The 14757-nt window shown below is 39.4% G+C and overlaps 1 protein-coding gene and 1 long non-coding RNA gene across 4 annotated transcripts in view; one reads left to right on the forward strand and one right to left on the reverse strand.

Annotated features, from left to right (window-relative positions):
* Window positions 1-343: 343 nt before the first annotated feature.
* On the reverse strand, window positions 344-10162 carry LOC107688704 (uncharacterized). Of its 2 annotated transcripts, XR_001634261.1 has the most exons (4): window positions 10047-10162; window positions 9864-9925; window positions 5207-5276; window positions 344-927 (listed from the first exon to the last, which is right to left on the reverse strand). It is a non-coding gene; the product is annotated as an uncharacterized LOC107688704 (long non-coding RNA). The 2 variants fall into 2 exon arrangements; XR_001634262.1 differs by lacking the exons at window positions 9864-9925; window positions 10047-10162 and adding an exon at window positions 7027-7053.
* A 1715-nt stretch (window positions 10163-11877) lies between these two features.
* LOC107688729 (E3 ubiquitin-protein ligase RFWD3-like) overlaps window positions 11878-14757 on the forward strand; it is a 13874-nt gene continuing 10994 nt past the window's right edge. Inside the window, exons 1-4 of one of the 2 annotated variants that reach the window (XM_016486481.1) lie at window positions 11878-12019; window positions 12422-12523; window positions 13679-13864; window positions 14062-14255. In XM_016486481.1, the coding sequence (XP_016341967.1) occupies window positions 13692-13864; window positions 14062-14255 (367 nt within the window). In that variant the 5' untranslated portion in view covers window positions 11878-12019; window positions 12422-12523; window positions 13679-13691. The remainder of the gene's footprint in view (window positions 12020-12421; window positions 12524-13678; window positions 13865-14061; window positions 14256-14757) is intronic. The other variant, XM_016486473.1, reaches the window with a different exon arrangement.

Genomic DNA, 14757 nt, shown 5'->3' on the forward strand with positions numbered 1-14757 from the left:
AAAGGTATGTGATGATAATGAAATCCATTCAGTATTACTGACCATGCGTATTTGAAGCCCTAAAAGGCAATAGCATCATTATTTACCTCAAGTCAGTTCAGTGTGTTATATATGCAGCTCTACAGAAGGCAGCAATGTCATCCAATGGTCTCAGTGCAGTTACATTTATACATTTCTGAAAGTTAAGTGTCTTTAGGGCCTTTCGCACCGCTTTAGTTCCAGAACTAAATGTACAGTACTAAAGTACTGGGACGATTTTGCGCGAACTATTTCCCAGTACCATTTAAAGGGTTGCATTCGCACCGAGAGTGTGTACTAAGAAGTAGTAAGCCGGTCGACTAGTTCTGGTACTATGGAAAGGTTCCCACGGTGCGAAAGGCCCTTTTCAGACCCCAAATAAGTAAACAAAGGTGACAGTGGCAAGGAACTCAAACTCTATCAGGTGGCAGAATGGAGAAAAAACCTTGGGATAAACCAGGCTCAGGGACCAGTTCTCCTCTGGCCCAAGCAAACAAACACAATGTGGTATTGATTAGGATACATTACACCGGCGTTAGGTAGGAAAAGGAGATGCAGCAGGTTGGAATATGAAGGTAGAGCTGCCGTTCAGCCGGTAGTAGACAACTAATTTATCAGTGGCCTTAAGCACGATGAATGACCTTTTTGATAAAACTGTGCAACGGTCCTAGCTGGTCCTGACATGACTCGTTCATAGCTGGCTGTTGGGATCTGTGCCGAGAGCTCTTCTAGTTGCTGAGGTCTTCGCTGAGGACCAGGATGACAGGATGGGTCTTTGCTGAAGATCTGTCCTGAGGGCTTGTCTCATCGAGGTCTTCTCTGGCCATGGAGGGCTGTGTTGTGGTCATTCCTGGGTGCAGGTCCACCATCTGCTCTGGACACTGACTGGATCCAGCTGACTATGGTAACCTCAGGATAAGAATGAGACAGACAGACTAATATAAGAATAGATGCCATTCCACTCACAATGTAATAAGTACATCGGGTGTTATGGGAAGTGCTCCCGGTTCCGGCTGACCTAATCAATGCAACCTAACAATTCTTTGAAGGATTTGAATTATAGAAATGTTATGTGTTATGTGTGAGCCAGGTTAAAGAGATGGGTCTTTAATGTAGATTTAAAGTGTGTGAGATAAAGCGTTTTCTACGTTGTTTACGCTTTGATTTGAACGAAAACAACGTATCCGTGTGACGCAGCTGACACAGAATAGCATACGCTGTTTGCGTTCAGTGGATACTCTCCAAAATGGCACCAGGGTGACGCGGAGGAGACGAATTGATGAATAAAGTCATTATTTTTGTTTTCTTTGAGTACAAAAAGTATTCTCGTAGCTTTGTAAAATGACGGTTGAACCCCTGATGTCACATGGATTATTTTACCAATCTCTTTGCTATGTTTCTGGACCTTGATCGTGGTAATTACTATGGAGCCTGATCAGCCTCAAAAATAATACATTTACAAAACAAAATTCATAAATGCACAGCACAATTTACATTTACAAGATCCGATTTGTAAATTCAAAACACAATTCATAAATAGTAAAAGCATAAATATTTCCCCAAATGCTCACACAAATGCATCTTACCTAAATAAATTGTAAATGTTTTCACAAATATGTATATATCAAGTTCTTGAATTAATTTCAATCACACATTTATGAATGATGTTACATGTATTTATGGATCGTTACAGTTTCGCAGTAACTTTTGATCAGGCATTGAAAACAGCTACCAGCCCCTAAGGGAGATTTTGAACACACACAGCGGAGAGATTTCAGCTTGGGGGATGAAAGAGTGAGTAAAGTCGCTTTTTTTATCTGATGGCATTTTCTTATGATTATAGCTGGTCGTGATGGTAACTTTAGAACCCACTGACTACAAACCGTATTTAAAATAACTCGATAGTTTATCATCGAAATCGTTGTTTTATTGATTGTTTATCGCCCAATAATCCTGTGATTACTAAAGTGTTCCTACAAACACCAGGCGTGGACTAACAACTTTGTAACATTGCAAACTGCACACTTAATTAACTAAAACAACCTTTAATCATAAGAAAATGCCATCAGATAAAAAAACGACTTTACTCACTCGTTGAGCGTGAGATAAAAAACAACTTTACTCACTCGTTGAGTCTGGTTTTCATCCTCCATGCTGAAATCTCTCCGCTGTGTGTGTCCGAAATCTCTGTGGTGGTGGTAGCAGTTTTTAATGCCTGATCAAACGTTACTATGAACCTGATACTACTACTACTACTACTACTACTACTACTACTACTAACAACAACACATTACATAATTGTTGTTATTAAATGAAATATCTGGACATTTGCTCCGTACCGCGGGGAGATGGTGGGCTGGGATCTGGGTCCGGAGTCGATCCGGCGAGATCCTCCACTGGGCTGATGGTGAGCGGCGACCCGTTTCTCACCAGAGTCCACTCCACGAAGGCGGTGAATTCCTCCCGAGGACCATCTTCGGACGACAACGCTCTGCACTCGGCGTTCAGGCTTGCGTCATAGAAAGAGCAGAGCGCGTCGTCCGGATAGCTGGTGATGTTAGCGACCAACAGGAACAGATTGGTATGGTCCTCAAGAGCTTTGTCTCCCTGCTCCAGCAGGAGGAGGAATTCGGGGCGAGTGAAGGGATCCATGGGAAAACACTACGGAAACAAAAAACTGAGTAAAACCCGGAAACAAAACGAAGGGAAGCACGGGGACACAACGGAAAGAAAAACATTGAGAAAAAAACGGAAAACAAACAGAGGGGAAAACACGGAAGTTACTGTTTGGTCGGTCCTTCTGTCACACTTCTCGGGAGGCAAGGAGCGAGGAACGAGGAAACGGAGATAACTTCAATTCACAGTCTTTAATGATCACACGGTGAACGTAGGAGACACTGGAACACAAGGAATGACATTTGAGGACCGACCAACACTAACTGAAAGGACTGGGGCTTTTAAACACTGGGTGATTGGGAAAACACAGGTGCAAGGAATGACTAATTAAAGGGAACACGGCACACCTGGGGGTAATTATCATGTTGTGTTGCGTGTCCGTTTTTCTTCAAAGCACCAATTTAAAATGCCTAATGTTGGTTTGATTGCTTGCGTTACATGAGAAAATAAATAATTTTGCCTACCTGATGTTGTAGATTAATGCGGGTTCGGGTCGCGACTCGCGGTTTTTATGTCAAACGGTTCTGGTCTGGTACAGAAATAAATTAGTGCTGTTGTCGGATAACGGGTCGGGTGTTCTGTAGGGCTGGGCGACATGACGATATTATCGTATATCGACGATGTTTCATAAGTATCGCGATGTCGATGTCAACAGTCAGGTAACAGACGATTATCGACATTATCGGGAAAAAAAATTACAAACGATAAACCTAGTAAGTTGCAAAAATATTTTACATAGCCATAGTCACCATACAGGTTTTTTTGCATGCAAGAATTAAATAATTTAGTAGGAGTGTTGGGAATCGGAAAGCTATTCCAATTTCGGAAATCAGATCAGATGCGCAAGGTCAGGAATCAAATGACTTGTTATAAAATTACATTTCGATTCTGCGAGCGGGGGCGTGGTGGAGGTGGGGCTTAGGTAGACGATATTATCAGATATCACAATATTTTTAAAGGCGATTATCGATAAAAGATTTTTGACATATCGCCCAGCCCTAAACTATATAAATCATAATGTGATTTTGTAGAAATTGTAATGCAGGTGCTAAAAAAAAAAAAAAAAAAAAAGAGTACACATTAAAATGAACAATACACAGTACAAGTGCAGCGTTGAGCTTCTTGAGTCTGTTCAGTAAGAAGCGTTTTGATTGGTGGATTAAAAGCTCACCGCGATTGGCTGAACGGAACATCCTCCAAAAAAAGATATTTATGAATCTTAACCTGCCAGGAAGGTCTCAAAAATACCACACACAAATTCAAAGCAGTCCACGCACATGTGACGATTTGCAAATGCAGATTCAACGATCCATAAATACATGTAACATCATTCATAAATGTGTGATTGAAATTAATTCAAGAACTTGATATATACATATTTGTGAAAACATTTTACATTTTTTTAGGTAAGATGCATTTGTGTGAGCATTTGGGGAAATATTTATGCTTTTACTTGCGTATTTATGAATTGTGTTTTGAATTTACGAATCAGATTTTGTAAATGTAAATTGTGCTGTGCATTTTATGAATTTTGTTTTGTAAATGTATTATTTTTGAGGCTGATCTGGCTCCATAAATTACATGGCTGTCTATGGGAGGGTCAGAGAGCTCTCAGAATTCATCAAAAAATATCTTAATTTGTGTTCTGAAGATGAACGAAGGTCTTACGGGTTTAGAAGACATGAGGGTGAGTAATTAATGACAGAATTTTCATTTTTGGGTAAACTAACCCATATATGTGCTGAATCCATTCCTTTTTTGTGTGAGTTTGACTTCCCAGATATCACAGGTATATCTCTAAGATGTCTGCTAAATTGCGCTTGATTTTTACACATCTGCTGTTTAAAAACATTTGATAACATCTTAGAAAAAGCAGTTTTATACACATTCTAAATTATAAACATCTTAAAGACATTTTATAAATATCTATTTAACAACTCAGAGGAAACGTCTTATAGACATATTGCAGATGAGCAAACACTCTATCACGGAGACGTAAAATACTAAATGTATTTTTTAGAATGTTTCCTCATCTGCAATGCATCTATAGGGCGATTCCTATCAGATGACAAATTTAAATCTCTTTCAGATGTTTATGATTTAGAATGTATTTAAAACTGACATCTTATCAGATGTTTGTACACAGCAGATGCTTTCCAGATGAAGCGATCTTTACATCTTGCATCTAACCTCTGCAGACATACCTGTGCTATCTGGATTGTCTGTACGCTCCCCTAAACATTGATCTACAAACTTGTAGATAGTAATATTCAGTATGTAAACAAGAGCATTTTCTTTCCAGACAACCCCTCCTCCTTCTCATTATCTGTCTTAGACCTGCTTTATTTCCCAGCTTTATTGCCCAAAAGCTCTTCCGCTTATCTTCAGTTACCTGAAGACCCTCAGACGTCATCATAATGTCATCATCATAACTCAACCACCACTGGTCACTTAACCTCTGCATTTCTGAGGGGTCATTCTGTCTCCTGCTGGTGACCCAGAGAGTGTTTACCTTGGTGCTGTTTATTGCCACAGATCTTCGCATTCTCTTGGAGAAGTACCTGGATGATGATGGAGATTTTCTGCATATGAAAAAAAGTGATTGAGAATTTATAATCCTTTAATGCAGAGCAATATGAATTGCATTATTATTATATGTGACGAGAAATTAGTCATTTTAATAAGTAACAGTTATCATAATAACTTGCATTTAAGATTAAAATTTACATTATAGCATAATATTATTAATAATATTAACAAATTCAGTAATAATAACCTGTACAATAAAATGCAATGCAACACAATGATGACTGAGAGGTATACAAATAAACTTTATTTATTTATTTTTTCAAAATAATTGTATCTGGGCATTTGATGTCGTTTTTCATCTGAAAATGTGTTTGTATCCGTTTTCTTATTAACGTAATTATATTTGGGGGATTCATTTCACGTCGCTATTTGAAATTGTTCTCATAAAAATATAATTTGTTTTGCTTAGTTGATTTAAAATTATTATTTTCAGCAAACTGGTGTGAGTTTCATTTTCCAACCTTACAGGACAGACCCTAGTCCTGACTCCAGTGTTTCCCTTGGGGAGAACTGACAGCCTCACTCAAATTTTCCAGGTGGCCAAGGTGCGCTCTTGGTCCATTGCTAGCCGCCCAGCACAGAGTGCTACAGCAGAGCTTCCCTGGCCTGTAAAGGCGGCCGTTCCCTACATTTACCGGCGGTTACAGGTTTCCTAGATGCAGAGTATAACAGACTGCATTATGGGCACATAGCTGGTTTGTCCCGCCCCGAGTTCTGCACCGGAGCTAGGAACCAATCCGACTTTAAGGCCAATTTTCCACAGATTTCTTTATTTTATAATTGTATCTGGATATTAATTATTAGTTTCTTTACAAAAAAATAAATAAATAAAAAATTTTGGCAACCTAGGGCGCGCCCTGTGTCCCATCCACCACGACCCTACAGGACAGACCCTAGTCCTGACTCCGAGTGCTTCCCTTGGGGTGAACTGACAGCCTCGCCCAAATTTTCCAGGTGGCCAAGGTGTGCAATGCGCAGAATTGCGCTCTTGGTCAATTGCCATCCAGCACAGAGTGCTACGGCAGAGCTTCCCTGGCCTGTAAGGGCGGCCTCTCCCTAATTTACAGGCGGTTACAGGTTTCCTGGATGCAGACTATAACATACTGCATTATGGGCACATAGCTGGTTTGTCCCGCCCAGAGTTCTGCACCAGAGCTAGGAACCAATCATAAATAAAGGTGAATTTGCCACAGATTTCTTTTTCTTATATAATTTTATCTGGATATTCATTTTTATTTTCGGTCACACTTTAGTTTAAGGTCCAGTTCTCGCTATTAACAAACCATTAACTACAACTTTTTCCTCAATAAAATCCTAATTTGCTGCCTATTGATAGTTAGTAAGGTAGTTGTTAAGTTTAGGTATTGGGCAGGATTAGGGATGTAGAATACGGTCATGCAGAATATGTGCTTTATAAGCACTAATAATCAGCCAATATGTTAATGATAGGCATGCTAATAAGCAACTAGATAACACTGAGAATTGGTCCCTATTCTAAAGTGTTACCTTAGTTTCTTTACCACAAACATTTTTTCGTTTTTTGGCAACCTAGGGCGCGCCCTGTGTCCCATCCACCACGACCCTACAGGACAGACCCTAGTCCTGACTCCGAGTGCTTCCCTTGGGGTGAACTGACAGCCTCGCCCAAATTTTCCAGGTGGCCAAGGTGTGCAATGCGAAGAGTTGCGCTCTTGGTCCATGGCTCGCCGATTGGTCTGTTTTATTCTGAAGATAATAACTTACCTGCAGAAGCCTCGACTTGATATTGCATATTGCAGAGTTCACACGCTGATGTGTGTGTATATCTGTGTGTGTGTGTAAATGCAAATGTGATTTACAATTTACAAAACTTTGAAACTAACATGCTTAAAACTTATCTTATAGTTTAACAAAAGTATTTTTGTTTGCTTTCATTCAAAATCTTACTTGTTGGCGACACTTCTGTCACCTTTTGTAGTTAGTAAGGTAGTTGTTAAGTTTAGGTATTGGGCAGGATTAGGGATGTAGAATACGGTCATGCAGAATATGTGCTTTATAAGCACTAATAATCAGCCAATATGTTAATGATAGGCATGCTAATAAGCAACTAGATAACACTGAGAATTGGTCCCTATTCTAAAGTGTTACCTTAGTTTCTTTACCACAAACATTTTTTCGTTTTTTGGCAACCTAGGGCGCGCCCTGTGTCCCATCCACCACGACCCTACAGGACAGACCCTAGTCCTGACTCCGAGTGCTTCCCTTGGGGTGAACTGACAGCCTCGCCCAAATTTTCCAGGTGCCAAGGTGTGCAATGCGCTGAGTTGCGCTCTTTATCCATTGCTAGCCATCCAGCACCGAGTGCTACAGCAGAGCTTCCCTGGCCTGTAAGGGCGGCCTCTCCCTAATTTACAGGCGGTTACAGGTTTCCTGGATGCAGACTATAACATACTGCATTATGGGCACATAGCTGGTTTGTCCCGCCCAGAGTTCTGCACCAGAGCTAGGAACCAATCATAAATAAAGGTGAATTTGCCACAGATTTCTTTTTCTTATATAATTTTATCTGGATATTCATTTTTATTTTCGGTCACACTTTAGTTTAAGGTCCAGTTCTCGCTATTAACAAACCATTAACTACAACTTTTTCCTCAATAAAATCCTAATTTGCTGCCTATTGATAGTTAGTAAGGTAGTTGTTAAGTTTAGGTATTGGGCAGGATTAGGGATGTAGAATACGGTCATGCAGAATATGTGCTTTATAAGCACTAATAATCAGCCAATATGTTAATGATAGGCATGCTAATAAGCAACTAGATAACACTGAGAATTGGTCCCTATTCTAAAGTGTTACCTTAGTTTCTTTACCACAAACATTTTTTCGTTTTTTGGCAACCTAGGGCGCGCCCTGTGTCCCATCCACCACGACCCTACAGGACAGACCCTAGTCCTGACTCCGAGTGCTTCCCTTGGGGTGAACTGACAGCCTCGCCCAAATTTTCCAGGTGCCAAGGTGTGCAATGCGCTGAGTTGCGCTCTTTATCCATTGCTAGCCATCCAGCACCGAGTGCTACAGCAGAGCTTCCCTGGCCTGTAAGGGCGGCCTCTCCCTAATTTACAGGCGGTTACAGGTTTCCTGGATGCAGACTATAACATACTGCATTATGGGCACATAGCTGGTTTGTCCCGCCCAGAGTTCTGCACCAGAGCTAGGAACCAATCATAAATAAAGGTGAATTTGCCACAGATTTCTTTTTCTTATATAATTTTATCTGGATATTCATTTTTATTTTCGGTCACACTTTAGTTTAAGGTCCAGTTCTCGCTATTAACAAACCATTAACTACAACTTTTTCCTCAATAAAATCCTAATTTGCTGCCTATTGATAGTTAGTAAGGTAGTTGTTAAGTTTAGGTATTGGGCAGGATTAGGGATGTAGAATACGGTCATGCAGAATATGTGCTTTATAAGCACTAATAATCAGCCAATATGTTAATGATAGGCATGCTAATAAGCAACTAGATAACACTGAGAATTGGTCCCTATTCTAAAGTGTTACCTTAGTTTCTTTACCACAAACATTTTTTCGTTTTTTGGCAACCTAGGGCGCGCCCTGTGTCCCATCCACCACGACCCTACAGGACAGACCCTAGTCCTGACTCCGAGTGCTTCCCTTGGGGTGAACTGACAGCCTCGCCCAAATTTTCCAGGTGCCAAGGTGTGCAATGCGCTGAGTTGCGCTCTTTATCCATTGCTAGCCATCCAGCACCGAGTGCTACAGCAGAGCTTCCCTGGCCTGTAAGGGCGGCCTCTCCCTAATTTACAGGCGGTTACAGGTTTCCTGGATGCAGACTATAACATACTGCATTATGGGCACATAGCTGGTTTGTCCCGCCCAGAGTTCTGCACCAGAGCTAGGAACCAATCATAAATAAAGGTGAATTTGCCACAGATTTCTTTTTCTTATATAATTTTATCTGGATATTCATTTTTATTTTCGGTCACACTTTAGTTTAAGGTCCAGTTCTCGCTATTAACAAACCATTAACTACAACTTTTTCCTCAATAAAATCCTAATTTGCTGCCTATTGATAGTTAGTAAGGTAGTTGTTAAGTTTAGGTATTGGGCAGGATTAGGGATGTAGAATACGGTCATGCAGAATATGTGCTTTATAAGCACTAATAATCAGCCAATATGTTAATGATAGGCATGCTAATAAGCAACTAGATAACACTGAGAATTGGTCCCTATTCTAAAGTGTTACCTTAGTTTCTTTACCACAAACATTTTTTCGTTTTTTGGCAACCTAGGGCGCGCCCTGTGTCCCATCCACCACGACCCTACAGGACAGACCCTAGTCCTGACTCCGAGTGCTTCCCTTGGGGTGAACTGACAGCCTCGCCCAAATTTTCCAGGTGCCAAGGTGTGCAATGCGCTGAGTTGCGCTCTTTATCCATTGCTAGCCATCCAGCACCGAGTGCTACAGCAGAGCTTCCCTGGCCTGTAAGGGCGGCCTCTCCCTAATTGTACAAATCTTACCTTTTGGCGACTCTTTTGTCATCTGTCGTGGTCTGTTTTATTCTGAAGATAATAACTTACCTGCAGAAGCCTCGACTTGATATTGCAGAGACGTTGTTTCACACGCTGATGTGTGTGTATATCTGTGTGTGTGTGTAAATGCAAATGTGATTTACAAAAGGACTGACTTTGAAACTAACATGCTTAAAACTTATCTTATAGTTTAACAAAAGTATTTTTGTTTGCTTTCATTCAAAATCTTACTTGTTGGCGACACTTCTGTCACCTGTTGTAGTCTCTTCTTTCTGAAGATAGTGAATTTGGCTAGATTAGTAAGAATCTAAACAGTTTACGCAGCCGGCTTCAGCATGTTCTTTGAAATGAACTGTTCAAAAGAACCGACTCACGGAATTGACTCGGAGACGTTCACTCGCTGAAAGCTGTTGTCCAATCAAAGAGCAAAACGAACGCAGTGGGCGGAGCTTCACGTTGGCTGTTGTGTTCGCAGCAGCAGTAGATTCTGCACAAGTAGTAAAGTATTACATTTAATGAGAGGGGTTGCAGGACAGGATTGGGGTGCAGATAAGCAATCATTAAAGTGTATATATATTGGACTCATGAGATCAGTTCTCGATTATGGATGTATTGTGTATGAATCTGCATCTGCAACGTTATTAAAGAAACTAGATATTATGCAAGCTAAAGCACTAAGATTGGTTCTAGGAGCAGTTAAGACGACACCAATTGCAGCAATACAGGTGGAGTCCTCAGAAATGCCTCTACATTTAAGAAGAGAAAAACTAGCCATGGCATATTGGATTAATCTTCAGGGCCAAAGAGAGGATCATCCTGTAAGAGAAGTACTTAATGAAAGTTGGGAAACAGTAAATAAACCAGGTAAAGGATTTGCATGGAAAATTAAGAAATTGATCAATGAAACTGGAATAGAATCAAATAAATTTGCATCGGTAATAGTAACTCCTCCAATAGCACCTTGGTTATTAGAACAACCGGAAGTTGACTTAAATGTACATAAATAAATTAAGGGAATGGGGGAGGGGTTTAATTTAAAAGCATACGTCAAAGAATGTATAAAAAGTATGCATTATTCATTTCTCCAAATTTACACAGATGCATCAAAGAACATAGAAACTGGAAGGACAGGTGCTGCATTTTTCATTCCAGAATTTCAGGTTAGGAAGGCTGGAAGAATTACGGATGGTAGCTACTTCTGTATATACAGCAGAGATGGTAGCTATCCTTATGGCATTAGAGTGGGTATATGAAGTAAGACCGGATAAAGTAATAATATGCTCTGACTCAATGGCAGCTCTTATGAGTTTACAATCATGGCAATCAAATAGAAAAGACATTTTAATAGAAATCATGATTACACTATATAGTATTAAACAGATAGGGATAATTACTCGGTTTATATGGGTACCTGCACATGTGGGAATTCAAGGTAATGAAGAGGTAGATAAAATGGCTAAAGAATCCTTAAATATGGATGATCCAAGTATAAATATTGCACTCAGCAGAATAGAAGGGAAACAGTTAATATTAAATGCATGCAATATTGTATGGCAGATATACTGGGACTCATGTCAAACAGGTAGGCATTATCACAAAGTACAAAGGAGTATAAAGAGAAGAAAAATCATTCATAACATAAGTAGAAGGGAACAAGTCATTTTAACACATATACGAACAGGACATTCAAATCTTAACCAAACACTATACATTATAGGGAAACATAATACTGGTCTATGTAATGTTTGTTTAACAGAGGAATCAGTGGAACACGTTATGATGGTATGTACAGCATTTGAAAGAGAAAGGGGTCCACTTAAAGATGAATTACAATCCTTAGGAGTTAAAGAATTTTCATTAAGTAGTATTCTGAATGATGGTCCAAATGCAGGAAAACAAATAAGTGCAGTCATGAGATTTCTTAAGAATTGTGGAATAATGAACAGAATTTAAGAGTTAGGTGAGAAATGGTACGTTCTCTTCACACTCCATCACAGTAGGTGGCGGTATGCACCTATGAAGTTGGTTCGCAACCCGCCATAAAACCAAAAGAAGAAGAAGATTCTGCACAAATTCTATCGCGAATTTAACGAGCTTTTTGGTAATCATTTGAAATCCCACCACAACCAGCCTTTAAACTGGGAAAGTCTAGTTTTTGTTGACCGGACCAAGAAATTCAGCAAGCAACCCGGTCGCTCTGCTTGGTAAATATTGTCAGTGTTATGTATGTTGTTGGTGTGCTGTAGTTAACGTTAGCAACATTAGCAGCCTGTTTATGATCCGAGTGCCTTTGCTTATTTCGTTAACGAAATCTATAAAACTAGTCTATTAAACAACTAGTTAATGATGACTTTAAGATCATCCTGGTATGTATTGATGTAGTATGATTTGACGTTTAAGACTTTAACAAGCGATCTAGCAGGACGTTCTGCAATCTAGTGTAGTTCGCATACTATCCGTACTCAGATGATAAGTGCGCCCCAAACCTGAGAAATAGTATGTATGAGATACCCGGATGGCCTACTCTATTCTGTTTTATGAAAATAGAAAGTCAGCAAGGACAAAGGTTTTAATTTTAAAATATGGTTTAAATGTTACACATGCAGGGCCCTATGTGTGGAATTTGGGATGAGGCACCGGGCCCTGTGACAAATGGGCCACAAACCATCTTTTTTGCTACAAAGTGACATGCTATGAAGAGGTGAAAGGTAATTGATGCATCGTTTTACAGTATGAATATATTTGAAGTGTGAAGGGTCCCACGCTTAAAACTTTTTGGCTCTGTGAATTTACAAGATGCGCGTGTTGTTATTAATTAAACACTGGCACATTTCAGAATTTGGCGTGATGTGTGAAATCAAGGATTTTAGAAGCAAGGACAAAGGGTTAATTGTCAAAGTATGTTTTAGATGTTACAGAAGCAGGGCTCTGTGTGTGGAATTTGGGAAGTGGCCCCGGGCCCCACAAATCAATTGATGGTACAAATTGGCATGCTTGCCTCAAAGATGTAAAAATATGTACAGTATTGCATTACTGTATGAATACGCCTGTGGGGTCCACACATAAAGCTTTTTGTCGCTGTGAATTTACCAGATACTAGTGTTGTGTAAAAAAGTTGCGTTATTAATCTGAATGCGGGATGACGTGAAATTGAGGCTGATAGAAGTGTGTCAGACCAGTGTTATTTTAGTATCATGGATATACTATTTTAGTTTTTATTATATTTTGTTTATTTTTTAAATATTTTTATATTTTAATTTTAGTTAGTTTTAGTAATTTTGTTGCTTTTGCAATTATTATTATTATTATTTATTTTTATTTTAGTTCATCAAGTTAAACCAAAAGAAAATGAGAAATGATATCTTCAACTAGTTGAAATAATTTTAAATATTTTCTATATTTGAATTTGAATTTTTTTTTTTATATATATATATTTTCTATATTTTCGATTATCTGTTAACGTTTATTTTATTTCAAGTAACACATTTTTTATTTTTATTTTTTGTACGGTTTGGTTTTAAAGGAATAGTTCACCCAAAAATGAAAAATCTGTCATGATTTACTCACACTCAGGTTGTTCCAAACTTGTATGAATTTCTTCAAATTCTTAATTGCTTCTATTAAGATTAAGAATTTTGATAACCAAACAATTAATGGTAGCCATTGACTTCCATAGTATTTTTTCTATACTATGGAAGTCAATGGCTACCGTCAACTCATACAGGTTTGTAACAACTTGTTGAGGGTGAGTAAACCATGACAGAATTTTCATTTTTGGGTGAAGTATCCTTTAAATTTTAGTTTTAGTGAATGATGATAACCCTGTTTCAGCCCTTAATTCTTGCTTGTGGTGTCTCCTGCAGAACATATTTGAGGATGGAGGATATGGAGGTGGAAGTAGCTCCAGTATCCAGTGAGGCCAGTGTGATTGTAGTCTCTGAATCTGAAAGCAGCACAGAAGAAGAGGATGTTCCCATGCAGGTTCAAGGCCTGTCTGATCGACCCAGACTATCAGGCTTTCGGGTGGTCAGGAGGAGACATATAATTGGGTAAGAGAACGCAGCAGCTGGACCATCAAACTGCAGCTTTTTTCCCCAAGTATGGTTGCAGGAATTTCTTTAGAATTCCCTAAATTGAGTTAATGCTTATAAAAGTCAAGAACAACAGGTTCACTTACTTTTCTCTGCAACAACAGTATGGAGTCGTTGTATGACTTGATCTTTCTGATTTCCTTCCTCTCTTCAAGTTCACGGACGCAGTTCTCTCCGCGTGAAGAGAGAATCCGCAGACTCCGGGAGTTCATTGTAGAGAATCTGGCAGAGCGGCTGATTGGCTCCCAGGACGCACAGCATTCAGTTCCTCACGCAAATCCACAAGCGCTGGCTCCTGAACCCAGGTCCAGACTCACCGCTACTGTTGTGAATGAATCCAGCGCTACAGGTCCACTGCCATTTCAGTTCTCATTTCATCCCATTTCATCCCATATATTTTCCCAGCTATCTTTTAAATCAGGGGTGTCCAAACTCAGTCCTGGAGGGCCGGTGTCCTGCAGAGTTTAGCTCCAACCCTAATTAAACACACCTGAACCAGCTAATCAAGCTCTTACTAGGCATAGAAACTTCCAGTAAGGTGTGTTGAGGCAAGTTGGAGCTAAACTCTGCAGGACACCAGCCCTCTAGGACCAAGTTTGGACAGCCCTGTTTTAAATGATTTAGTTAAAATTAAGTAACTATATGACAGTTTACTATTAGAATTGCTGGTATCATTTTTGATAATAAAAGAAATTGACATAATCTTAAACTTATAAAATAGGAGATGCACAATATATCATTACAGGGGTCATATGATGCGATTTCAATTTTTCCTTTCTCTTTGGAGTGTTACAAGCTCTTGGTGCATAAAGAAGATCTGTAAAGTTGCAAAGACTAAAGTCTCAAATCCA

This window comes from Sinocyclocheilus anshuiensis, unplaced genomic scaffold (assembly GCF_001515605.1).
Source record: "Sinocyclocheilus anshuiensis isolate Anshui unplaced genomic scaffold, SAMN03320099.WGS_v1.1 scaffold669, whole genome shotgun sequence".
In the NCBI taxonomy this organism is placed as follows: Eukaryota; Metazoa; Chordata; class Actinopteri; order Cypriniformes; family Cyprinidae; genus Sinocyclocheilus; species Sinocyclocheilus anshuiensis.